We start from the raw sequence: 27,302 nt of genomic DNA on the forward strand, positions 1-27,302 counted from the left end.
GCCCAAGTGATGTGATCTTTATTTGGGGTGCGTGATGGGCGTTGTGCTGTCCGTTGTTGCTGCAGACCTTCGGGCAGTGATTCTGACTGCGACGTCGTGTTTGAGAACTCGGGTGAAAAAAACCAGGTGAGAGTGATGCTTAAGCTCGGCATTGAACACAAATCGACTGGCAGATGTTCTTACTCTTTATTTTTTTATTTGACAGATACATTGCCCTGCCACCTTTGTCTCCCCAGGAATTTCTTTCACACATTTTCCTCTCCTCGTCAGAGAGCAGTGGGGTATGTTGTGATTGCTGTGGACAAAAGAAAAGAGCACTTTAATAATGTATTCTCAAGTTGTGCGTGTGCGTGCATTTATGGAATGACTACAAAGACATATTTTGGCCTTTGCTTTCAGGTGTTTATGCATAGATCTTTTGTCCATAACATCAATTAAATAACATACGAACGGAGTAATACTGATAACATTTACGACAGAGCCCTAAGCCGGTTATTGCTGCGTCTGGTGCAATTCAAGTTGTAAACTGCGCTTGGTGTTTGAAACGGGTAATTCCTCTCTCCAATAACCCTTGACCAAGCTGACTATTCACTCATCATCATCCTATGCAATTAACCGTAGTGTGTTCCGTCTCATTCTATAACACCCGTGCTCTTCACAGTTATTTACAGTTTTGTGTGCTAGCGCTTGCACTATCCTGTAGAGTGAGGTGCATGCAGCGCACTGAGCGTGTGGTTTGAATTTTGTTGGATTAAAAAAATAACAGTTTGTGCACACACGTGCAGTGTTCTTTTTAATTATTCTGAAAAGCGCGCACGCTCACGTGGGCGCTCTTAACAATGATGGGTTTTGGGCGCCGTCAAATAACCCAAGGAAAATGTGACTTGAAATAAAGCCATCGAGCTATGCAATTACGTGCGTTTTAGTGAGATTGACGATCCTTTACACTTACATTCATTTTGTTCCCAGGAGTCTCATGACAGCTCACTGTCTGATAAAGAGTTGAGCAAAAACCGAGCGCCGGTCTGCCAGCCCACACCAACAGTGGTCCACCATCTCTTCATACAGGTTTGTGGGCTGTTTCATTCAATCTCTGTTGATACGCACCCCCGCTCCGCTCCTCTTCAATTCGCCACATTATATATGCTTAGCTTTGTAGCGTTAATGTTAAAATAATTCCCAATGCTTTCATTCGTGACCGACTTGTGTACATCACAATGCTGGGATTTTAAGAGAACGTTGATATATTTCACAGATGGTAAAGGAGGTCTCATAATGTAAATGCTCACCCCGAGCCCTCAATACTCTGATAGTGCGCTGTTTTTGAGTTGTACGCCTTTTTGCGTCTTCTGGTCCAACACCAATGGAGACTAGGCTCTAAGAAAAGCCGTCTCGGGTGTGGACCAATCAAATTCAAGGACAGTGCATGTTATTATCAGAGTTGTCTTTTTTGTTTGCATTTTGACTGCTTGTGTTGTGGTTATTGTGCCAGTTAAAAGGGTAAAACCCATTCCTATAGATGGTGAAGTATTATTATTTTTTTCATTTAAACCTCATTTGCAAGTGTAACCGGAATAAAGATGACACTCATGGGCAATGCACATATCACAGATTGTTACGTGCAGAAATGACACTTTTGACATGAAGGCATGAACAAAACTTCCTTGTTGATTGATTTACTTTCTTAACTGCCTAATTTAGACCACCCACATGAATGAAGATGACAATCCGGAAGATTAGTGTATTTGACGTTTTAGTCGCTGCTTTGAAATGCCGTGTCGTGAGTGTTGACTTGCATCTGTGCAAGGTGTCATCGCGAAGTAACGTTGAGTAAGTTGTGTGCCCCTGTCGGCAGATGGAATACTGCGAGAGGAGCACTCTACGCGACACCATAGACAAGGGCCTGCACATGGAGACGGATCGCATGTGGCGCCTTTTCCGTGAAATCCTGGATGGCCTGGCTTACATTCATGAGCAGGTGCTGGCAACTACTGATAGCCTTCGATATGACCATTCTCAATGTCGTCGTCATCATCGTCATCGCGATGATGATTCTCACTATTGCCTCCACGGTGACCATTACCATCAATAAAATCATGATCGTCATAACGTTGTCATAATCACTCACCAGCATCATCGTTGTCACCGTCATGACCATCTTTTAAATCGCAATTACCACTGCCATGGATATGTAAAATAAAAAAAATATTTCTATATTGATGAACAGCACTTGTTGCCATGAGTCTGTAAAATTAAATGGGGGGGAGGGGCATTTTTGTCTTTGCAGGGCATGATCCACAGAGACCTCAAGCCAGTAAATATCTTCCTGGATTCTTCAGACAGCGTGAAGATTGGAGACTTTGGTTTGGCTACAGATCACCGGCTCGTTGCAACTGTGAGTCACATTCAGTCACCTCTCATGTTAGGGGGTTATTCATTTCACAGCATTGTGTGCTAAAAGTGAATTCTAAATACAATCTTGATGGTTTTTGTGTGTTTTTTTAGGAATCAAGCAAGATAGATGTTTCAACGGCAAATATAGAACTTCCCACGGAGAATATGGATGTAACAGGTAATCCATTGAAAACCAATGTTTGCACAATGTTGAGATTGCTTTCTTGTATAACACAGGCAATTCCGCACCGCGGTTGGCTACGTACGGTAGAAAACAAGTTCAACATACATACGTACAATTGTAATTATTTGATTTTGTACACCTCTGATGATCGGCACGTAACTTGCGTGCGAGTCGTACAGGTGGGCTCACTGGGCAGATTGGCACAGCACTTTACGTGAGTCCGGAGGTTTTGGGGAACATCAAAGCGGTCTACAATCAGGTGAGGAGGGATCTTCCCATGTGACACTGGGGCCAAGGGCTGGCAGCATATGAGCATATGAACTAAGAATCGACTCCGATGAGTCAAAAATACATCTCGATAAAATCTCATCGTCCTGCGCTTGTGCTGTTGAGACAGAACTGTGTGGCGGAGTCACTGTACAATGCAAATAACTTTGTGGGTAGTCGTGGGTAGTCGGGGGTAGCTGCTTCGTGGTGAGACTGGCTCACAAACCATTGTTACCATCAGCCGTAATGGAGGGATGTATTTATGTTGAACTTCTCTCGGACTGCACGTAGCCAACCATGCTATTCGGTGGTGCGGGGGAAGGACAACAAACTAAACACAAAAAGCAGTTCGAAAGGAAATGAGTTTTCAGTTGACTAAATTACGATATTTAGAAGAAAAAAAGCATTAAATAAATGGAACAGCTACACTGAGGTTGCATGGCTGAAGTACCGGATTGGGAGACATGCTTTTGTTATAGTTATTCACAGCGGCATTAGCAGATTTTTTTTTCGAAAATTATATTAGACAAACAAAGGTATAAATGTAAACAATTCTATCCATAGGAATATGGAATTTCCACAACTGTTTGATTACCACTAATGGAGATGAAATTTTTTAAAATATTTTACCACTTTCCATTTTTTTGTGTTTAAAATGGCAAATTGTAAGGTCTTGGGGTGTCTGTCGTGAGCTATATGTTTGTCATGATATTTGTAGAATTAACTGCGCTATTACTACATTGTTACGTGCTGAATGCATCCTGTGGTACAATGCTGCATTGCTCTAAGCCTTTAAACATATAATCACACTGGGTCTAGAATCGGACAATGTAAATAAGCAATCGCATGTATGAGCACACTTTTGAAGAGACAAGTTGAAATGTGATTAAGTGGTGGATGTCATTTCAATAAAATAAATCTTCTGCCACATTTTCCCGCAAGGCAACCATTCAGGATTGCTTGGGGGATCTCTCTCCTGCTACCCTCAGTATCTTAGGGCGCCACGGTGGTGAGATGTTAACTACCTTGCCTGGTATGCAAGAGTTTGTGGGTTCAATCCCAACCCTAACACCTGTATATATATTGAGTTTGCGTGCTCTCCCCGTGGTCACGTGGATTTTTCTCCGGGTCCTCCGGTTTTTCCCTCCACATTTAGAAACGTGTGTTTCGAGTATTTGACTGATATAAATTTCCACATGAGAAGATACTTCGTTGAGCTATCATTTGTGGGCAATTCGCTTCTGAAAAAGATCTGTATAGCTCAGTGGGCCTTACCTGGTCAAATAAAAAACTAGTTTAGTTGTGCAGGCAAACAGGTGCTTCAGTGTGTCGCTTTACTCTTTGGTTTTTTCGGTAAAGTCACGTAGAAATAATAAAAATAAAATTATATAATAGCATATGACGTTTCGATCGCAACACAAGCAATCATCAGGTAGAGGAAACATAACCGCAGATATATATACAGACCTTAAGTAGGGGGAATTAACACAGATATACCAGGGGATACAGAGAGACGGAACATCACACTAAATCAAACAGGGTTTAGCAAAATTTGGAAACTATATAAAGTAACACAAACGGTCGGTTAAAACACAATTAACGCATGGTTTGATTGAATACGCTGTTTCAAAGATTGTTAAATTGTAAGTTAAGTGTGAAATTTAAGATAGTGATAGAATACTTACCGTAGAGAGACCTTTGGGGGGGGGAGACACGCGCACAGTTAAGGGATAAAGTAAATCTGTCCCGAGGCTTTAAGAAGGCCAGTGATGTAGGAGGGCTAAGGCTCATAGACAATGGGACACAAATTTGCATGATATAAGTTGTCAGGCACACAGTTGTCAGGCACACCTAGAGATCGGTCGCAGCAGCGCACACTTAGAGGTCCCCAGGCACACAACCATAGGTAGAGACAACACAGCGACACAGATCTAACTCAAGACACAAAGGTAGACACACCAGCAGAGAAACACAAAGACAACAGAATTCATACCTTCCTGTAAAGGTGGTTCGAACTTGATAAGGCGCTTCCGTGACTGCAGGAATTACTCTTTGGTTTTTTCGGTAAAGTCACGTAGAAATAATAAAAAATAAAATTATATAATAGCATACGACGTTTCGATCGCAACACAAGCAATCATCAGGTAGAGGAAACACATAACCGCAGATATATACACAGACCTTAAGTAGGGGGAATTAACACAGATATACCAGGGGATACAGAGAGACGGAACATCACACTAAATCAAACAGGGTTTAGCAAAATTTGGAAACTATATAAAGCAACACAAACGGTCAGTTAAAACACAATTAACGCATGGTTTGTGTCGCTTTAGTTTGACTTTTGGAGCAATTGACATTTACTCTTTATTGTAAGATCCCTAAACATGGTCTGGTGTGATCTTTAAGGCTTCTTTCTGCAACCCCCAGACGTGTAATAAATCGGTGGGAAGTTATTTATTTTCTTTGCTTACTTAAACTAATTTTTATGGTTATTTTGTATCATTATTATTCACGTGCCCCTGTCTTGATAGAGTACCATGACGTGCAGTGACTTTCTCCTCGACATGTCTTGCACGAATTGTTTCCTTCGCAAAGCGTGAGATACCATCATGGTGCAGTTGGCAGATTCTCATCTTTTTTCCTCTGGTGCCAGCAGGCGTGAATTGCTACATGTGACAACTACAGGCTTAATGTAAACCTTCTATATATATTTTTTATTATGTGGAGACTAAGAAGATCGGGATGCAGATGTGTGATAATCTCGCTGAATGCATACCTGTCAACCCATACAGTTTACCCGTATTCTTGTACAGGGAAATTGAGTTTTCAGGTCCATACGGCGTACAGCTGTTTCAATATGGGCAAAAACACATTTGCTTTTGTCTTTGTGTTTCTCCTTTGTGATGGGAATTTGCAGGATGAACGTTGAGATTTATAAGGGCATGGGTGACCAATAAGGTCTGAATTGGTCTGTAATAAGGTAGGCACTGATAAGGGGTTAATAGGTATGTGAATGTATATACTTTGGTTCTTTCGGTAAAGTCACGTAGATAGAAAAACTACAATAAAAAATAAAGTGAATAAAAATAATAAACCACTAATGTAGACTTTAACCTGGTTCTTAACCTCGGTGAGCGTATTGGCAGTCTATAATGTCGACTTATTATTGCTTCTCCTCAGTAATTGTAATGTAAAAAAAATCAAAAACCACGACGTTTCGATCGCAACACAAGCGGTCGTCATCAGGAAAAGGGGGGGTAAGCCTCTAAAGGTAAACTGTTTATAAAGGTTTGGAGATGGGCGTAGCCCAAGTGTGTCAGCAGCATGGGCGGGGCAGCTTATGTTAATGTAGCCCAAGTGTGTCAGCAGCATGGGCGGGGCAGCGAATGTTAATGTAGGAGAAGACAACGACACCGGCAGTGGGTGGACACCAATCGAAGCGCCGCCAGGCAATCATTGCACCTCGCTCCACACAGCCACACTGCTGACGGTGGAGGTTGACAAGAAAACACAAATCAAGTCATGACCCAAAGTGGTTGATGACATCTTTCCAATGATTGCTGAGTTTATAACCATCCTCTCGGTTGAAATTCCTGCAGTCACGAAAGTTTTAAGTAAAAATTTAAGTGACTGTATTGGGAGAAGACATGAAAAACGTGTTAAGCTGACTTGTATTTTTCTCAATTTTAGCTGTGCAAGAATGCAGAAAATGAAGGCTTAAAGCACTCATTCATTCATTACTTGGCTGGTAACATGTTCATATATAGACAACTGTCGAGCTTGGGGAGAATTTGGCACAAGGTCACCGTCTGGCTGCCATTGCTGCTTATCTGTGGTTCCCCAGCATCGGAGTCATTCATGCTTCAAGAGTGAGCGAATACTGTGTGTGTTAAAAGTTGAAATTATCACGAACAATGCCTCCTTAACTAACACAAGCCTGCATAGCAAGCGGACACTTTAGGCAGTGGTTCTTTAGAGCATAGAACTGTGCACTTTATGCATTGTGCTAACACAGTCCTTGAAACTTTATTTGCAGAAAGTAGATCTGTACAGCCTGGGCATCATCTTCTTTGAGATGACCTACCATCCAATGACGACGGCATCAGAGAGGGTGGCTGTTCTGCAGAAGCTACGCCTGGTAAAGCAATTCAAGCTGTCCACAATGTCCTATTAGCGTCGTCATATGTATAAGTAAGATATATTCGAATACATTAGTCCCTCGGTTAACAGTGACATCGGTTAGCGGTTTTTTTTTTGGTTAACATTTCACCTCCCATAGTACCCCCCTTGGTTTGGACTAACACAGCGTAAACGGCTCTCGTGTCGACTCATGTAATCCTATATTAGATTAACAGTTATTTCGGTTAACAATAGTTTTCGTGGAATGGATTAAAACACGTTAACCGTTGGGACTATTCTATACATATATATCTCAAGGAACATAAAATCTATCGATCTAAATCAGCTCAAACCTCCAGAAAATGTGTGGCCACCCCAACACTGAAACCCCTCTTTTCCTACCCCCTTGGAAAACAGACGCTGCTCCGTGCAGCTCACTTCTTGCTGCTCCTCTCGCTCTCTTCCCCTCTCGCCGCTGACATCTTGGCCCAGGCATTCCTTCTCCCCCCTCCTCCCATCCGTGATTGATGCTCCTTTCTTCCTCGTGCTCATCTTGAGCCATGCCCTCTTTGTCCATCTTGAGGATTTCCATCCCAGCATCCTTTCCTTTTATTTTTCCGTACATTACATCCTTGTCTCTACTCCCCTTCCCCCGATGGGCCATGGATAAAACTTTTATAATTGTAAAATCTCTTTACACCAAATTGTTATGGGTTGTGCATACGTGTCACACTAATAAGAGCATTCATTTTTTGCCGTTACTTGTCCATAGCGTCGGTGTGTGTCGCCATCATTGTTATAACAACAGATGATCCTACGCCACATTCTGTGTTAGTCTTTTAACAAACATGGGTAACCTATGGGGTGAGAGGACATTATTGACACCCAGTGCAATGCAATCAACATATCGGTTGATGTAAGCTAGAACAAATACTACCTTTTGTTACATTTGAAAATGCGTACATTTTCTGTTGTTTTCATGTAGCCGACCATTCAGTTCCCTGAAGATTTTCATCCGCAAACACTAAAGCAGCAGGTGAGTGTTCATGTGCTTTTGTGGACAGATGAGAAGTGATGCAAATGTCACAGCGACTCCAGTTAAACACTCACAGTTGCAAGTGTTGTGTTTATAAGTTGCGTGTCTCGATGCAGCTTCCTGGAAAATGAAATGTATCTTGTTACGTATGGCACAAGTGGCTTAAGCATGTGTGATCGTGTGTGGTTGTGTGGTTGTGTCTGTCTGTGTGTGGTTGTCTGTGGTTTGGACACAAACTTTGGTCCCATTCTCATTGAATGGACAACGAGAGCGCAGAATCTCTTTGTGAGATTTCATTTTGCCGTCCTTTAGCACACTCAAGAGTCGGTAAAACCAAAATCCCCCATGCACTTTTCACGAAATTGATTATTTTTTTAGCAGTGTTGGAGCCAAATGCACATGAGCATTTAGTGCAGAAGCGTCCTTTTACAGCCTCAGTAACGATAATATAAATATTTATTCTCCTCGAGGGCACTCTGATTTTCAGGAATGTCCTGCATTGGGATGATTGGGAAATTGCGCAATGGGAGTTTGTGTAATATCACTTAATTTTCTTAATTGTGAATGCACTTGAAATCACCTGAAACTAAAATGGAGTAAATGGAGATAAATTACTCGAGGGAGTGTATAACATTTGCACATAACATTTGAGATAATTTTAGCAGTTTTATTACAATTTTATCCCATCTTACGAGGTTTTTTTTCTTCATAAATGAAAAAAATTGCATAGGTTTGAATGATTATTCAAGCACTTTCGGGCCTCATAACAAAAAGTACAGTACTGTATTTGAAATAAATAATATTGATGATAGATAATGCTGTAAAAAGGTGTCCTTATAAGATTCTTAAACAAACGTCCCTCTCCGTATTATCCTGACGTGCATGTACCCCCCTTAACGTCGCATCTTGGTGGGGTCACTAATAGATGCTTTATTAATCCCAAAAATATAGGAACAGACTATATGTATTTTTTTAAGTTTTAGCTGGCTGGCTGGCACGTGGGTGGGCAAGTGCGCAGTGGTGATGACGTCACCCGCATCCCACAGCATTGAGCCAAGTTCATGCATCGTGCTGCCATCACGTCTCCCACCCTCCACCCGGGCCGTGGATCCCACGCGGACGCGTGGGCAGTACCCGTCCTGAAATGACTTGGGACGAGATCGGCGGCATAAGCTTCCGCGTCAGTTCGTCTGGCACAGGCTGATACACTGCTAGCTGCAAGAGTTCTGAATAGAAATTCCTTCACCCTCATGGCATGATGTCGACAGCACAATTAGAATATAATTGGGGGGGGGGGGAGTATGAAAGGAAATCCTTATTTAACTAATGTTGCAGGGATTTTTCTTTGACCAAATCAGCCGGAATGCATCTGAGCTCGGTCACGGAAGACACCTGGATGGTGCTCAGGTGTGCGACCACCGTGCTTAACACGGGTGTAATGGATTGCTGCGGGGCTGCCTTGTCAGCAGAGTTCAACGCAGCAAATTCCGTTGTTGTACTTCACTATGCCCTCAACATCTTGTCACGTTAAATAACCTCCACGATCCCCACATGGGGAGGCCCGCATTCAGCAGCGGATTAACAAAACAAGGCTGTTCGTTGACGCGTGTTCGATAACAACATTCCCGCGGTGGGGGGGGGGCGGCAGGCGTTCATCATCCGCTGGCTGCTGAACCACGACGCGGGCCAGCGCCCCACAGCGCAGGAGCTGCTCAAGAGCGAGCAGCTCCCTCCGCCACAACTCGAGGAGTCGGAGCTGCACGAGGTGCTCCGGCACACGCTCGCGAACCCTGACGGCAAGGCCTACCGCTCGCTCGTCGGGGAGCTTTTCTCCCAGCGCGTGGCGCTACCCGCGGACTTCACCTACGACATCGACGTGCACAAGGTGCCGGCTAGCGCGGTTGGTTGGCTACGTACGGTGCGAAAGAAGTTCAACGTACATACGTACGTGTGCTGCTCACGTGTTGTTGGGTGGATCGGCGGCGCAGCGGTTGACGCATTGGTATGTGAACCTGGCGGACTTGTGTTTGGTTCCTAGCGATGATGAACCGTAACCTGATTCTGTTCCTCCCTTAAAACCCTTCTCTTCTTCCTAGCCAATCTGCAGCTCCAGAGCCAAATTCCGCTCGTTAAGGACTGCTTTGTGACGTTATTTATTAAAAATCCCTGTCTCATTTTCACATGCATTGCGGCTCTTTAAATATTTTACCGAATTCGAAAAAATGTTTCTGGTTATATTGGTTGCCGACCCCTGGTCTGGCCTATCCTACTGCTACTCTCTACATCTGCCCTACAGCTACAACCAGGCAAACCCCCTATCATCCATATCACTACCCCTATCACTACCCCTACTGATACTGAAAAACAGGAATTGAATATGAAACTGTACTTTAGTTGCAGGTGTGGTGATAGCTTCATATTTGAGTGAACAATCTTTTGCTTCACTATCATTTAGTGTTTCTATAATAATGAAATCTTACAATGGATTGGTTTGTCCACCATATCATTACAATATTTTCGTCTTGTATTTTTGTTAGGGGAATTTTTCTGCCACTTCCAGCATGGTGCAAAGCTACGTTTACGAAACTGTCTGCAAAGTCTTTGAGAGGCACGGTAAGTTCACCGTACGTTTGATTTTTCCATTATATAATGTAAAAAAAGCAGGCGTAAACTTTGCAAAGTGAGTTAATCTGCTAAAAGTGGCACTGTTTACTGTGTGCGTAATATGTTGGGGATGGTTTCACATAGCATTGAATGCGAATGCATTGTTCAATGCTTATTGAGCTTTGTTTTCCAGAAAGTATATCTCCAAAACACTAAAGTTAATGTAAAATACTTGGTCACCTTTCGGAAATGAACAAAGTCACCCGCCACTGCACTTGATTTCAATAGCATAGTGGCATTAAGCAAATGCTCCTCCAATTGTTTACCTTCAGCAAAAAAATGTTTCACAGACTTTTATAGACCGGTTTTAATGGTCCTGGTATTTGGAACTTCAGCGCATCGATTTGGCATGGTTCAAATACATATTAATTCACTGTACATCAGTTTTTTTCCAAATTGCACCATGGTGCATCTTTTTATAAATGCCCACGTGATGATCAGCCACTTCATTTGAGCTATCATTTGTGGTCAGGTCGCTTCTGAAAAAGAGCTATATAGGTCAGTGGGCATTACCTGATAAAACAAATTTCGATTTAAAGCTTTCGTGACTGCAATGATTCATCTTCTTTGGTTCTTTCGGTAAAGTCACGTAGAATGATAATAAAATAATAAATTGATAAAATAAAATAACACAATAATATTCTCACGACGTTTCGGCCACAACACAAGCGGCCTTCATCAGGTGAAGGGGGCGAGACTGTCTGGTAGGACAGCGCTGGAGTGAAAGAGCCACGTTCAGATACGGCCTTTAAGCTGTGTGAGAGGAACAAAGCGCCTTGACAAAGGAATTAGCATATAATTTAGCATTGAAATGGCTGAATGATTAGCTTGTGACTGGTCACAGAAATAGCTATGTTAAAAGTTAAAGCATACACACCCGCAGAGGCACCCATTGTTAAAGGGATTAGCATAGAATTTAGCATTGAAATAGCTAAGTTAAGGCATACACATCTTGACAATGGAATTAGCATAGAATTTAGCATTGAGATAGCTGACTGATTAGCTTGTACCTGCTGCAGAAATAGAGCTTGTACCTGCTTTAGAAATAGCTACGTTAAAGTCAGAGCATACACATTCACCGAGGCCCTTAGTACAAATCAAACAGGAGAATTTAGCATTGAAATAACTAGGCGAATCCAGCATTGAAACAACTGAGTGATTAGCTAGTGACTGGTCACAGAAATGACTACACATCTGAACTATTCACAGTACTATATAGTGAACCAATAAAAACTAAAATATAAATTACCTTCATGTTATCAATTAACTCTATATTCTCCAATCAGCTAAGCTACCAACAATAAGTCGTTATATATCACAATGCTATATGGCGAAAAAATGGGTGGATTCTTACCCTCAAATTTCAGCACCACGGGCCCCGTTCAGACGGACGAGTTCGTCCATGGTCGGAACAGAGGAGGGGGAGAGAGACAGCTGCGAGGCCCTAGTATGCTCCATATTGTAAAACTATACCATTAACCGTGGTGTGAGAGGTATTAAGAGGCAATGCTGGCGAAAGAGCTGCGGTCTGAAGGTCATCGTAAAAATACAATTAATTAAGAACAGAAATGATTTAAAACATCTTTCCAGTGGTTACTAAGCCTGAATCCATCTTCTCGGTTGAAATTGTCTCTGTGCTTGTATATGTGAATGGCCTCATGAACGAATCTCTCATGGTAGCCGGTTGGTTTGCAAAGAACCTCCGTCTTGGAGAAGTCAATGTCATGTGAGCCCACTGAAGCCACTCAAAACCATCACCTTACCCTACATTGCAGGGGTCACTAAAAAGATCTCCAAAATCCTGAACAAACACAAGATCCAGGTCCGATTCAACACAGTACATAAAATCCGTGATTTAGTTCCATCTGTAAAAGATGCTGTTCCAGACATACAGTACCCGGGCGTTTACAAACTAAAGTGCCTCTGTGGTAGTAGCTACATTGGAGAAACCAAAAGACATATCTCGGACCGCATCCGCGAACACAAAGCAGACTTGAAACACGGTAGGACGAACTCCTCTGCCGTGGCAGATCACTGTTATAATTCAGTGGGCTCACATGACATTGACTTCTCCAAGACGGAGGTTCTTTGCAAACCAACCGGCTACCATGAGAGATTCGTTCATGAGGCCATTCACATATACAAGCACAGAGACAATTTCAACCGAGAAGATGGATTCAGGCTTAGTAACCACTGGAAAGATGTTTTAAATCATTTCTGTTCTTAATTAATTGTATTTTTTACGATGACCTTCAGACCGCAGCTCTTTCGCCAGCATTGCCTCTTAATACCTCTCACACCACGGTTAATGGTATAGTTTTACAATATGGAGCATACTAGGGCCTCGCAGCTGTCTCTCTCCCCCTCCTCTGTTCCGACCATGGACGAACTCGTCCGTCTGAACGGGGCCCGTGGTGCTGAAATTTGAGGGTAAGAATCCACCCATTTTTTCGCCATATAGCATTGTGATATATAACGACTTATTGTTGGTAGCTTAGCTGATTGGAGAATATAGAGTTAATTGATAACATGAAGGTAATTTATATTTTAGTTTTTATTGGTTCACTATATAGTACTGTGAATAGTTCAGATGTGTAGTCATTTCTGTGACCAGTCACTAGCTAATCACTCAGTTGTTTCAATGCTGGATTCGCCTAGTTATTTCAATGCTAAATTCTCCTGTTTGATTTGTACTAAGGGCCTCGGTGAATGTGTATGCTCTGACTTTAACGTAGCTATTTCTAAAGCAGGTACAAGCTCTATTTCTGCAGCAGGTACAAGCTAATCAGTCAGCTATCTCAATGCTAAATTCTATGCTAATTCCATTGTCAAGATGTGTATGCCTTAACTTAGCTATTTCAATGCTAAATTCTATGCTAATCCCTTTAACAATGGGTGCCTCTGCGGGTGTGTATGCTTTAACTTTTAACATAGCTATTTCTGTGACCAGTCACAAGCTAATCATTCAGCCATTTCAATGCTAAATTATATGCTAATTCCTTTGTCAAGGCGCTTTGTTCCTCTCACACAGCTTAAATGCCGTATCTGAACGTGGCTCTTTCACTCCAGCGCTGTCCTACCAGACAGTCTCGCCCCCTTCACCTGATGAAGGCCGCTTGTGTTGTGGCCGAAACGTCGTGAGAATATTATTGTGTTATTTTATTTTATCAATTTATTATTTTATTATCATTCTACGTGACTTTACCGAAAGAACCAAAGAAGCTGATAAAACAAATATAATTTTTTTTATAATTCTTTCCTATTCAAATATATGCGTGATGATTGTCACACTCACTATGTAACGACTTAATTTAGTTTTAAACGGAGGTAAAGTTTGGTGAATTCAAAAAGACGTCCCATGTGATGGTCATTGACGATTTGGGAAACAATTTTGGAGGCAATGGCATTCTCATTAACTGCAGAAAATTAATCGGGACTTCATTCTTATATCTGCCAAATGCATGGTGCATTTATGTGCACTATCTATGGTGCAGAGTGCATGTACATGTACCATATATTGCCTGAGGTTGAAAAATGACCTGCAGTTCCCTTAAAGAATGATTAACAAGTTTTTGCAGGCAGCTGGCATCTCGGTGACTTGATCGTAAAATTGAATTGTTTCTTCCTTTCTGCCTGGAGGTGCGGTGAAACTCCACATGCCACTACTCATGCCCAAGAATCGGTACCTTTACGAGAACAACGAGGCAGCGGTATTCATGGACCACAGCGGCTTCCTTGTGCTGCTTCCCCACGACCTGCGGGTACCTGTGCCCCATCCCGTGAGGGCGCGTGCGGCGCTTAGGACATTGTCCAGCAACAACAACAGCGACAAACCATTACAGAAACGTTTAATGTTCTCCCGGTAATATCCGGAGATGTGTGTGTATGTTGAACTTGTTTCGCATCGTACGTAGCTAACTGTGATAATCAGAGGTGCGGGGGATGGACCGCAAACTAAACACACAAAAATGCCTCGTCATTGCTGGGTATACTCTTTGGTGTGTGCCACGTGGTGGTGGAATTCAATTCACTTAAATATATTTTGGAACTGACACAAAGAGTATGAATGAATATAACTGTTTATAATTGATGGTTTGCATTTGTTCATCAATGTGAATTACGATAATTTAATATTACAGCGGCCTTTATATGCCCGCCATGATGGCGCACACATTTAATCCCGCGTTTTAGATGTATGGGTTGGTTGATAATGCAAGCTTGTGTAAATCCCAAACAGTACAAAAAGGGGCTCATGAATACATCTGTATGCAACTTTTCATTTCCCGTGTGTACGCACGGGTTTGCCCATGTTCTTCAGTTGCTTCCCAAATACAAAACACCTTTAAGGGAATTGGCATGATTAAATTGGTGACATTCCCAGGTGAAAACCACAAAAGACAACAAGTCTCTTTTACAAGGCAGTCCAAGGATGATATGTATTTGTTGTAATCCTACATGTGATTTAGAGTTTATTTTTGAAGATTAATAGGCATAAAGATTAATAGGTCTAATCGAGGTCTTAAATATTAACTTGGCACTTGGCATTAGTGTGTTTTAGTATTTCTAGCTGGGCTGGTGAGTGCTCCACAGAGAAGCACTTCAGGGGAGAGAGGGTGCAGAGGCAATGTAGTTGAGCACAGAAACGGGAGAGAGTCCTCTTAATTTGCAGCAGAAAGGGACGTGTTACATCTGCAGTTAAATTTTACAATACAGGCATGCACTTCTGCGCATTTGAAAAGGTTTCGTGGAATTTTCTGTCAAAAAGCATTTTTCAACTTTTAATTTGTATTCATTTTTTTTAGGTTCCCTTTGCACGGTTTGTGGCAAGAAACAATGTCACCAACCTCAAAAGGTCAGCTCCAGGCCATTCAATACATTTTCCTCCTGTGTGCTTCATAACTAACAATAAGGTGTTTATTTTCGATGATTGTGGAGTTATTTACATTCCTGAGATCATAGTCAGACATGACATGAAGACATAAAAATAGTACATCAAGATGGAGTGGTGGCACAGTGAGCAGCGCAATATGAACCTGGTCACCTGAGTGTGATTTATTGTCTAGCATCAGCAACGAATGATATCTGAACTAGTACGGAAGCCTCCCCTTCACCAGCCTGCAGTAACCAGTTTGGTGAAGTATCGTTAAACAGCCTCAATGGCTGATATGGCTCAGGGAGGCCTTCTTTCGCTCGCGGATTGACAAAGGACTGTAAACGATTATTAATATTATTTTTGTTCGTGTCGCAAATCCTGATTGTGATTGACTCAGCCCACCATCTACCCCAGGTCTATAAAATGAATATCAATGAGTGGAAAGTTAACACTGTTTGTCCTTTGTAGAGACTGGCCACTGCTATAGTTACGTGAAATTTATACCACTGTCACCAACAGAGATGGGCCCTGCAAAATGTTTAATTGAGCAGTGAAATGCACATTCAACTATGGGCTTACCTGGGCATTGGGAGCTACCATGGTGTAATGGTCTGCACACTCGACTTGCAGTCCGGAGGTCACTGCTTCGATTCCATCTCATGGTGCAGCAGTTGAAACAATGGTGCAAGTTTATTCAATCCCCCCACCTCTATATAAATGGATACATCACAGTCGATCGGCAGGTTGCGTGTGGTGAGATAGCATGTGGGGTACTCCCTTTTATCCCAAGATGTCTCTCCAGCATTGTGGCCCTTCTGCCAACAGTAGCGTGAGCAGGCAGTGAACAAGGGCTGCACTATTAACTTTCATCTAACCCAAAAAAACCTTTATTATGAATAATATTGGTCGCGAAAGCCTACGTGTTAAACTGACTATTAACTTTGTTTATAAAAAAAAATGCGCCAAATTTTGTATGAGGAGCGCTAATGTTTCTTCCAATTCACTGATTGTGCACCTCGGCAGGTACTGCGTGGAGCGTGTGTTCCGGCCCAGGAAGCTGCACCGCGCGCACCCACGCGAGCTCATCGAGTGCGCGTTCGACATCGTCACGTCGGCCGGTGGCTGTCTCCCGGACGCCGAGATCATTTACACCACGTCCGAGATCATACAGGAGTTCCCGGTTCTGCAGGCAAGCGCACAAATTTGAAAGTGGCCATGGTCACCTCTGGAGAACCACGATACACCAGGGCAAATTCAGGGCTATTGTTGGCGGCAATACATTTTTCATGGGCAGTTGTGCTAACTCAGTATGGCGATGCAAGCGTGACCTGCGGATGAGTTCTGTCTCGCCAGTTAAAGCGGAGTTCATTGTAAAATTGGCTTTCGTGAAAAATGATTGGCCTTCAGAGCGCACACCCCCCGGGTAGTCACGTGGCCTCTGTGATCTTATTGGAAGTAGCCATACCAGTTGCCCACTACTAATGGGAGCAGCAACCAGATTCGTCCAGATTTGGAAAACTAAATGTATTACAATATAAAATTGTGCAGTTACCAGAAGGTGCCAGGTGGCGTGTAGCTTATTTCTGAAAAGGGGCCCTCTACTGGTGGGCTACACAGATGCGCCCCCACTAAATGACCATTTATAGCAGCCCTCCATCCCTCTGCTGATCACGAACCTTCAACAAGGACCTCTTAAATGTACTCTGATCCCGGGAGCCCTCCCTGCCTAAATCCATTACTGTGCACACAAGTGTCTCGTGTTACACACTGAGAGCTTTTTTGCAATGATTAAAAAAAAAACAAATGTTACATTTATACAGAAATGTTTTGCATCCGTGTTCACTCTTAATAAGTAAGCCGCAGAAAAAAAAGCGAAATGGTATTTTTTAAAAAGAATAGCCGAGCAAATGGCATTTATTTTAAACAAAGGTTTAAATGATTTATTTGGATTAAAATGTAACAGATGACATCGCTGCACGTAGGCATGGGAGTCATTTCATTCGTGTATTAATGCCTGACATTTGCTGCATTATACAAAATACTAAAGGCAGTTTTAAATTAATTTATATGGATTCGTTTTTTTTGCAGTTTTTGATCAAATTGCCCTGCATTTATTGTAGGTCCGCATCATGGCGGTGTTGATGGTTTTTAAACAATCAATAAAAAGGGTGAATGTGGCATTCTGCTCAAGTGAGTATGGAATGGGGTTCAATTTCCGTTTAAAACTCTAAGCAAATTCAACATTCCTATGATAGGGGTAAGTTCCTGATTGTTCCCAAATCAGGAATCGAACTTTACACCTTTTGATTACAACCTGTGCCTTCGAACTACTGTGCCAGTGAGTGTGCGAATACGATATAAATGTAGTCTACAGTATTATACACCACACAAGCATGGTGTGCATTACCTCTAGCAGCTGATGACTATGTGGGTGCTGGGTGTGTGGTTACAGGATCGCAACTACTGTGTGCATCTGAACCACACAGCCCTCATAAAGGCCATCCTTATCCACTGTGGCATTCCAGAAGACAAGCACCACCAGGTTTACGGCATTCTCTGTGATACCATGGTAAGGCAATACATACATACCTAAATAAAGGGCTTAGTTTTTTATGCATAACCTTGTACCACATGTCTATGATGAATAAATGTACATGTAACAGCCATTTTTTCAATTCACTTCTGGATGAGGGTGGGTTGTGGGCTCTATCCCCATGTTTCTTCATGCTGGCTAGTACTGCTTGAAGGCAAGGAGAGAATATGACAATACAACAATGAATGTTTCTGTACTGCCTTCTGTTGCCCACAATGTATCATCAGTCCTGGTTTAAAACTGTGGCAAAGTAGAGGTCATGTTTGGTCCAAAAAAATGCAAAGCAAACCTAAAATGGATTGTATCTTTGAGATGAATGCACAGGCAGTGTGTGTGCCTTGGCTTCAAATGAGAGGAGACGACAATCACAGTACAAAGTACTCTAGTCGTGTCACTGCAATGATGTTTTATGAAACGGTTTGGAGATGTGTACATAGTAAGAACGTTCTATCATTGGCTTATTAAATTCAGTTAGATGTTATAAGGTGAAAAGTAAATACTACATGCAGCATCCTTGTTATGGCTCCTGGTATCAATTGTTAAATAAATAAATGTAATTACCACGGAGCCGTCATATGTTGTTTTATGGAAATACCATCCCTTAAATTTGACTTTTACAACAGAGAGGGCTCAATGCTGGAGTGAGTCGGAGTATAGTTTTGGAGTACAATCTGAAAATATTGGATAATGAATGTGGTATTGGCTGCACAGTGATTGCTTTATATTGGCTTAAACAAATGTATCTCATGAAACGACGTAAGATCTATCTTAGAAAAAAAGACTGCAGCTCCTGTCAACATTTTTTAATGAGGGTCTGTGCTTGCCAAACATAAGTCACGGAAAAAGCAAGGAATGTAGAATGGTTTAAGCCAAATGTGTGTTATCTCTGGGCGTCCTTTGTGTCAACGCCTAAATATTTATCGCAGCTGGCTTCCACTCTGCCTTTGAACTTTTTTGGGGGGTAGTAAAGAAGCTGCTTTCATGAGTCGTATGTATTTTTGTGCAAATATGTCAGCCCATTTGTTTTTTTAATGCTAAACAACTGAATACGTTTTGGTGTTACGTTTAGGTCTTCAAATTTGCTAAATAAAAATGTATATATTTTTTTATGTGGGGAACATCTCAGTTGCAGGACATGTCAATATGAGAAGATAAAGATGCAGCACCCCTGAGTGGACAATAAAAGGCTCTCACACCAGGAGCTCTGATATCCACCAGAATAATACGTTCTCTAACATGGTGTTATGCATTGCTTTGTGCGAGGGTTCTCAAATTTTACATGTTCTTTGTCCCGTGGCATGACACTAATATGCACAAATGGAATATATAATAAGAATATGTTTTTCAGAGTTAATTTTCATGTGTTTTTACACAAACGTATGCAGTGGTGATCTAAAGGTAAGTTCTTAATTTGACTCGTGATTGGATTATTTTTGTTTGCAGAATGAGAAGCGAACAAAGCAGCAGATAATGGCAAGTCTGTGTAGCCTGGGTCTGCATCCCGACACAGTGAGTAACACTCGGCGATGAGAAGTTCACGCATGTGGATTTTAATGATGCTGTCCTTCGGATAACTATGACATTTAATTCTCCCATAATTAGTGTGATGTTACTGCTAGGCACCACAGCTTATGTTCCAGTAACCTAAGCGGAAATGCCAATACTGTACTTAATTTGTACTTGTGTTGTTTTTAATGAAGACTAAATCAATCTGTAGCCCTATTCGTGTCTCCAACTCCCACGCTTCCCCACTCAACAGCACAGCTGTACACTGCATCGTCAATCTATTATGCAGAATTAAACTAAGGATTGAGCGGTAACTAAGAATGTTATGTAAATGGGGTTATAAATACAGTTTAATTTATGTAGCCAAATCATCCAGAATGCACCCATCAGATCTCAGGAGTTAAGCAGAGTTGGACTTTGATTGTGCTTAGATGGATGACCTCCTGGGTACCAGGTGTTGTAGCCTACATGGTGGATGGCAGAGGGCAGTCCAACAAGATTAATTATTGTAGCACATTTCTATACTCCGTCAATGCTCCTCACCTTTACCAACCCACACTGACTGGCGTGGCAAAGTATGGGCCATAACCCTACGACCCATATGGTAATGGGAGGCTGTCATCCATTTCTGGCAAAGGGCTGGATATGGACATGTACACACAGTACAATGCTGCTTGAAATGCTTTTAATCTACCATATTTTCCCGCATATAACCCGCGGGGTATACCACTTTTTACAAACAAAACAAGACTCTGCGGGGTATATGGAGGTGCGGGCTATCCCAAAAATATTTTACACGTGTGACATGTCATAACTCGTTTAATCTTTTCATGGTAGGACTATCCACTTCGCAACACTTACAGTACCTTTGACTAAAGCACTGCTGAATAAACCACTCACACTACAATTGCACATGGTATCACGTTTTAAATTCAAATTGTTTGTACAATGAAGCGACAATGTTTGAAGTGGGTGCACTTTGTTTACCTTAATACTTTCAGTGGCTGTAGGGGTGCGATAGTTTCAGCTGAGGCTATGGATTGCACAATGGGAAGGGCCTTAACAAGCGTCTACCAGACGCGGAATCATAATTGCCGAGTCCCTTCGGCCGCTGCGATTGGCTGAGCACTATACAGTTGCGACCATGAGCTTTGTTTCAAACTTCCAATGGCTTTGTTGCCAGGAGGCAATGGCGTTACCGTAGTGCCGCTATTGTCTGCGCAGTGCACAATCTACCAGTGCTAAAACTCTACAGGGGTAACTACTGGTCCAGTAGTTGAAATATGTTGAGGTCTAATGCTGGTAAGCCTAACAGTACGCTTACTTATCTACCAGTTATGTTACTTATTTATTGGATATTTACTTTTGTTACTTATGTACTGTTTTAAGTTCACTCTTTTCCGGTTAGTTTGTTTTCTTTGTGCACGTTATGATTGTAATGTTAACACTTGATAGTGGAATGTATTACAAATGTAAACTTTGTATTAATATGATGGAATTAAGCTGCGGTAACGACGTTAAAGATATAGTGGCATGCGGGGTATATGGAGGTGCGGGCTATCTGAAATTTGTTTTACACAAAACGCTATTTTTGCGGTGTATATGCGTCCGCGGGTTATATGCGGGAAAATACGGTACACTTAATCTTTGGTTCATCTGGCTACAATCCGTTGCAGTCATGTGTCGACACTTGCGATGTATTGATATTTGTCTGTATGTGTTATGTCTGGGAAAACAGAAGTGTCGTGTTGGAAAGCCATTTATTCAGATTCCCTAACTCCTATTTGGTTTCCAGCAATGCATATCATGGGCAATAGGTAATTACACTTGGAATGGGTCTTTCCTAAGTTGACTTGACCTGAAACACGTGTTTGGCCCAGTATGTGAGGCTCAACACTGGGACTAAAAAAGGAAGACAGTATTGTGCTGGCTAAAACTATCCCCTTGTATACCTTGCAACTTTAATAGGTGCCCACTGATACCCGTTGTGGCAACAGTATTTCCTCCCAGGTCACCTTTTAAAAAGATAGCAGTGTTTCTCAACTCCAGTCATGGTACCTCCAATTTAGAACGGTTGGCTACTTACCGGGTGAAAAAGAAGTTCAAGATACTTGTAAACCCCCTCCCGCCCAAGCTTTACATTCATATGCAAATTAAGCCACTGCAAGCACCTGACGGCGGGATGGTGGGTAATCACGGAAAGCTGTAGTTGCGTTGTGGGGGATTGCGAGGGCTGCAGTTGAGAAACGCACTGGTCTTTGTGACGAAAAGGGAACTCATTGTCTCCGCCTGTCAACTCCTGGCGATAACAAAAGAGCTCTGGCCAATGAGCACAGAAGTCAGGGTGATTGGTCCGTCCGCCCACTCCTCTCACTCACAGGTCACGCTGCTGTTCCACTTTGTGGAGCGGCGCGGGAATAGGATGGACGTCTTGGCGGCACTAAGGCCGCTCGCGGGCAAACACTCCAAGACGGTGGGGCTGGTCAAGCAGGGGCTTAGCTACCTGGAGGAGGTCATGAAGCACCTGGAGTACATGTGCATTCGGCATCAGGTGAGCTGGGTTTAAAGTGCATTCAAACGATTAATGTTCCTTAAAGACAACGATTTGCCCTCCTAGAAATTTTTTATGATTTTTCACCCTTCATCGTAATTTTTCACTCAAGATTCGATTGATTTTATTTATTTGTGGTGCATGTGGAAATTATATTCACTGCAGTGGCCTTGAAAGACTAATCTCACCTTGCCAAGGACCTCTTCCTCTATATACCAGGACAATCTAGTTTCCAACAAGGCCATTCTATGGAAACTGCTATCCCAAGTGTGGTATATGGCCTTGTCTCTTCAGACCATGGATTACAATAAGTCCATCACATTGAGTCAGGGACTAGCCATGACTGACTTTACTTCATTAGTATTATATTGGTGTAGTCATTGGTAACTTTTCTTGAAACCATATGACTGCCAAATTTCAATTCAACAGTGGTGTATCAGTGTTTTTACATGGGCATTGGCCCTCAAAGCAACCCAACCCTGAAAATATTTAAATGAAAAAAATGTACTAAAACATGTCATTGTCAAATGTTGGGGCCATGTGGTGTTGGTTCTTTGTGTTTGGGGCGCAGGTTGTGATAAGCCTCGGGCTCGTTTACAAAGTGCAGCTTCACAGCGGACTCATCTTCCAATTCACCAGCTTTGTCCGGCGCAAAAACAAAACAGTGCTGGATATCTTGGCCGCTGGGGGGCGCTACGATAACCTGGTGAGGACAGCCAGGGGCTTCGGGTCTCCGCTTCGTTTATTATCAAGTCATGAACACGGCGTGTATAGGTGGCATGATGCCAAATTAAAACCCCACGGTGAATTCCTGCTATGTTATGAAAATTATATATTAATTCACAGCCCTCGTCGATCCGTTGCTGGACGAAGGCCTCCCCATGCCATGTAAATTATAGGGTTGTTGTGACCATACAGCACGGGCTAGTGAAGTGGGGGACCAAGGACTGGCTTGCGTATCACTCGCCGCCGCTTGGAGTCGTGACTGAATATTGAACTCATGCCGCCGCATGCAAAAACTGTGCCACCACGCTCGACAGAATGTTTTTCTTTGCAAAATTTAAATTATAGGTTTTATTTTATTTCAAATTCTCATCAATATATCGTTTGAACAGCTTTTTAAAAAGGCATTCGGCATGCTTCAATGAGAAACAAAGATTATTCACCCGTGGAGGGACTCATCAGCATGTGGTAGTCGGTTATGGATTGCCATTTATACTGAGCGTTATATGCAAGGAGACAATAACTGAGCCATGGGGCCCCTGAAAGTTATACTACTATACAAAATGGTAATCGTTCCACAAACGTATTAACCTACTATCTTACTGCAACTGAACTTCTTAGAGGCCAGGACTGTGGTACAATTTTCCATCCGAACATGCAGTCTCGCTGCGCGTCACCAGCAGTGAGTATCCCCCAGTGTTTATTCAAGTCACTGTATTTTCTTTTTATTGGGTGAAATTGTGACCAATAGCCATATCAGACATTAGTACAGCTAATCGGCATAATCATTGGTTCACTGCAGCTCAATGACTCAGTCCTACAAAACGCGTGGTGAAGTTAGGAGATGTCCATGTGCTCGGCATTTGAAGGCCTGAAGACCAGAATTGGTAATTTCGCCGACAATGTGTTCAGGGAGGCAGCTCCATATCTGGACAGCAGAGTGAAGGGAGCTTCTGTCCAGGGAGCACTGGTCTGGCAACTGGGGGGGCAAGGACGTGGCTTGGCAGGGTTGTGCATCATTTGGTGGCACGGCAACTTTCATATGGGGGTAGAAGCATGGCCTGAAGATCTGGAGGCAGTGGTTGATGTGCATTTTGTACAGGACAGTGACAAGAGCGTCCTGTATTATACGCCACCTACATTGCCAATCACTGTATAGAGTTGTGAATGCATCCACAGCATTATGATGTGGGCACTGGTCTCTGGTCTCGTGCCTCTCTACGTGTGCAGATTTCAATGTTTCGAGCACCGCAGTCATCGGGGCCTGTTCCCTCTGCGGTTGGGGTTAGCCTGGCGCTCGACAAGATCACTTCAGCCATCCTAAGCAAGGAGGACCCGGTGAGGGCGGGGTGACTTGTGCATGGACACAGCCATCAAGCATGGGCTTGCAGCGTCTCGGGTTAAACACCCTGGTGCAACGTTCAACACCAGCACTGAAAGAAAACCTCTAACATTAATTTGATTTGCAGATTTTGTGCACTAACGCTGATGGCTATTGGCAACTTCCATATATTTTTTTCATACAATTATATTTCAATCGTGCTATCGACATCATGTCATGAGATGAAGATTGCCATTTGGAACTTGTGCAGCTTTAAGTGCATCGCCTTATTAGAGAGCAGTCCTGGAACACGATGTGGCCAATTTTTCATTCACTTCATTTTATTAATCCATATTAGGGCCACGTTTTTTTTTAGAAGCCTGTCAAAAGAGTGTTTGTAGTATATCAATGAAATCAAAATGTTTCACTCTAAGAGCTGGAACACGCTCAAGTGTAAAATCTTAATTTTACTGTGTTATTTTTATTCTACCGTCATTGGCAACAGGGATGAGACATAAACTGGCTGCACTGGATAATCCAGTTTAATCAAGGGTGGCTGCCAGTCGCCATATTCCGGGGACTTTTGCATATCATTACTTAAATATGGTTCGTTCTAATATGATTACTATGGTTCGTTCTAATGTGATTACTGAACCAAAGATTACAAGAAATATTTAAACTGGTATTCGCAATATTTTAACAAGCGTGGATAAAGTTCATTCATTAAGTAGTGAAAGGAAATCTTGTCCTTTGCATTTTATTATGAACCTATATTGTATTCGTATGACCAGCAAAGTAAGGGAATATTTTTTTAGGAATCTTCATGATTACGTTTGGATAATAAATTCAGATCTTAATCAGTGCTCACCAGTATATTGTACTCTTTGGTTCTTTCGGTAAAGTCACGTAGGTATGAAAAATCCAATCAACAAAGTCAAACAGGACTGACTATTACAATGCAACATTTTAATTGATGCTGATAGACACTTCTAATTCAATGAGTAATTAATTATAAACTAATGAATGCAGACCCTGAGTCCACTGTTGGATGAAGGCCTGCCTACACAATTACTGACAAGGTGTGGTTCATGGTGGATGTCTTACCATACTTCACCAAGCTGGTCAGCGTGGGTTGGTGAAAGGCGATGGGCCCAGGAACGGTTGAGACATCACTCACCACTGATGTTGCCCTTTACACTGCACGACCACCCCACGCCCTTAATGAACGCAGTGAATCCTCTTGTCGTGTCTGTCAGTAACACTGCCGTGTCGTCAACGGGGTTTCCCACACTTTTACAGCCGTCCTTCAATCTGTGCGATGTTCTGGTTGGCGCTGTCGGGGACGCCATGCGTCCCAGGGCGTGCTCCTTGGTCAAGGACATGTGGGCAGCTGGCCTTCGTGCAGGGGTGCACTACGACGTGGCGCAGGTAAGGGAGAGACTCGTGGTCGCACTACACGTGCAACAACGTGCACCATCGTCACACGCTGTATGTACATGCACAGCCCTTTTGTCAATCCACTTCTGGATGAGAGGGCCCCTCCACGCTGCACCGTCCGTGGAGGTTGTTTAACCCCTTTCCCGTTCCGATGACACACGTGTACATCATCGGAACGGAATTGGAAGAAAAAATTAAATGAAATAACTTTATAGGGACTGAGGCTTGCACGAGAGCATGCGGGAGAGCATGTGACACAGGTTGGCGCCAGCTATCATAGAGTGCGGTCGTGTATCGCTTTGGTTCTCTGCGGTGAGTACAATGTCTTTAAAATCAACGGCGCTATGCCTCTCTAAATAAAATTAACGTTGAACCGCTTGCGCGTTCCGAGATTCAGCAGGGAACGGGACCCACCCTGCAACAACTGTCAGTCGCCTCAGAACGGGAAACGGTGAAATATGTTTTGCCATGCAAGTCAGTGTGTGAAGGAGAGCATAGATGCGAGACCAAAGAAATACAATACGATGGGTTATCTTGCACTCCCCTGTTGCCCACCACATAGCCCCGCAGCAGCCTATAACATCTATTTTTATGCAAGTTGGCGACCTATCCAAGCACTAGCAAGGCTCAAACTTACTTAGCTTTTGTGATTCGATGACATTGGGTACATTCCGGATGATTTGTCATCTGCAAGATCTATATAATTATCAAAGTATTAAAAATAAGATTAGGTTTTACCCTTTCTGGCGATAAAACAGGTGTTAAGATGTTGAAACACCAAATATAAACCTTTTGTAAGGAATCAAGTCTGTTTGTTTGCATGTTCACCACCAATACGTGTGGTTAATGCACACTTGATTCCTATTTGTTGTTTGAACATCTTAACACCTGTTTTATTGCCATAAAGGGTAAAAAAAACGATTATTTTTCATAGCTATATAGTTCTGGCTAATACTATTGTCCCAACTTCAGCGGGACCAGTTGAGGTTTTGTGCGAATGTAAAAACGTTGGTGGTGCACTGCTGTCGTCTGCCACTTTAAAACTGGATTGGTGAAAATCCCCGAGATCGTCATTTTTTCTGACACTCCCAATCTGCTGGGCTATGATGTGGTCAGCGGATGGCAGTAGAGCCATGGGTTTCCTCTCCTGTGTTGCGTATTGGGTGTTATTATACCCTCTTTGTCTCGCTTTCGTTGGGTACTCCCAGTTCCATCCCTTTTGCAAAACACTCCTTACGGAAGAACATGTTTCTGTCCCGTGTTGCTGATGGGATGATTTCAGGATATCCTGGATCACAACTCAATGGGCTGCTTTACAAAATATATGATCAGATCTTGTACAGCCTCTTTATGGCAGCCGCTAGGTCCATGAACTTCCGGCAGTAGGAGTCCTCCATTGTTGGTGATTGTCAGGTGTTGCCGATATCCCAACTGTTGCTGATGTTTCAATGTCATTCCTGTTTGTTTTAGTGCCTGTTCCATGCCATCAGATCATATTTTTCTCGACCGTCATCTGCCTCTGAAATAGATTTCAGACGTTTTGGGGAACTGCCCTTCTTCAAAGGAGAAGGTCCATTTCCCAAAATGTAGCCTATTATTTACATTTTCCTTTCAGGCAGTATGATTGATAG

At 42.6% G+C, this 27,302-nt stretch overlaps 1 protein-coding gene across 4 annotated transcripts in view; it reads left to right on the plus strand.

Annotated features, from left to right (window-relative positions):
- Positions 1-27,302, plus strand: part of EIF2AK4 (eukaryotic translation initiation factor 2 alpha kinase 4) — a 51,394-nt gene that overhangs the window by 17,841 nt on the left and 6,251 nt on the right. For 3 of the 4 annotated variants that reach the window (XM_076067731.1, XM_076067730.1, XM_076067732.1), the window contains 20 exons: positions 66-126; positions 237-281; positions 970-1,068; positions 1,856-1,978; positions 2,288-2,395; positions 2,506-2,572; positions 2,758-2,837; positions 6,885-6,986; positions 7,953-8,003; positions 9,652-9,888; positions 10,541-10,616; positions 14,307-14,428; positions 15,470-15,519; positions 16,564-16,729; positions 17,993-18,109; positions 19,577-19,642; positions 22,020-22,190; positions 22,762-22,896; positions 24,144-24,251; positions 25,534-25,662. In XM_076067731.1, the coding sequence (XP_075923846.1) occupies positions 66-126; positions 237-281; positions 970-1,068; positions 1,856-1,978; positions 2,288-2,395; positions 2,506-2,572; positions 2,758-2,837; positions 6,885-6,986; positions 7,953-8,003; positions 9,652-9,888; positions 10,541-10,616; positions 14,307-14,428; positions 15,470-15,519; positions 16,564-16,729; positions 17,993-18,109; positions 19,577-19,642; positions 22,020-22,190; positions 22,762-22,896; positions 24,144-24,251; positions 25,534-25,662 (2,113 nt within the window). The remainder of the gene's footprint in view (positions 1-65; positions 127-236; positions 282-969; positions 1,069-1,855; positions 1,979-2,287; positions 2,396-2,505; positions 2,573-2,757; positions 2,838-6,884; positions 6,987-7,952; positions 8,004-9,651; positions 9,889-10,540; positions 10,617-14,306; positions 14,429-15,469; positions 15,520-16,563; positions 16,730-17,992; positions 18,110-19,576; positions 19,643-22,019; positions 22,191-22,761; positions 22,897-24,143; positions 24,252-25,533; positions 25,663-27,302) is intronic. The other variant, XM_076067733.1, reaches the window with a different exon arrangement.

Source organism: Petromyzon marinus, chromosome 17 (assembly GCF_048934315.1).
Source record: "Petromyzon marinus isolate PM22_M1 ecotype Great Lakes invasive population chromosome 17, UKy_Petmar_22M1.pri1.0, whole genome shotgun sequence".
Classification (NCBI taxonomy): domain Eukaryota; kingdom Metazoa; phylum Chordata; class Hyperoartia; order Petromyzontiformes; family Petromyzontidae; genus Petromyzon; species Petromyzon marinus.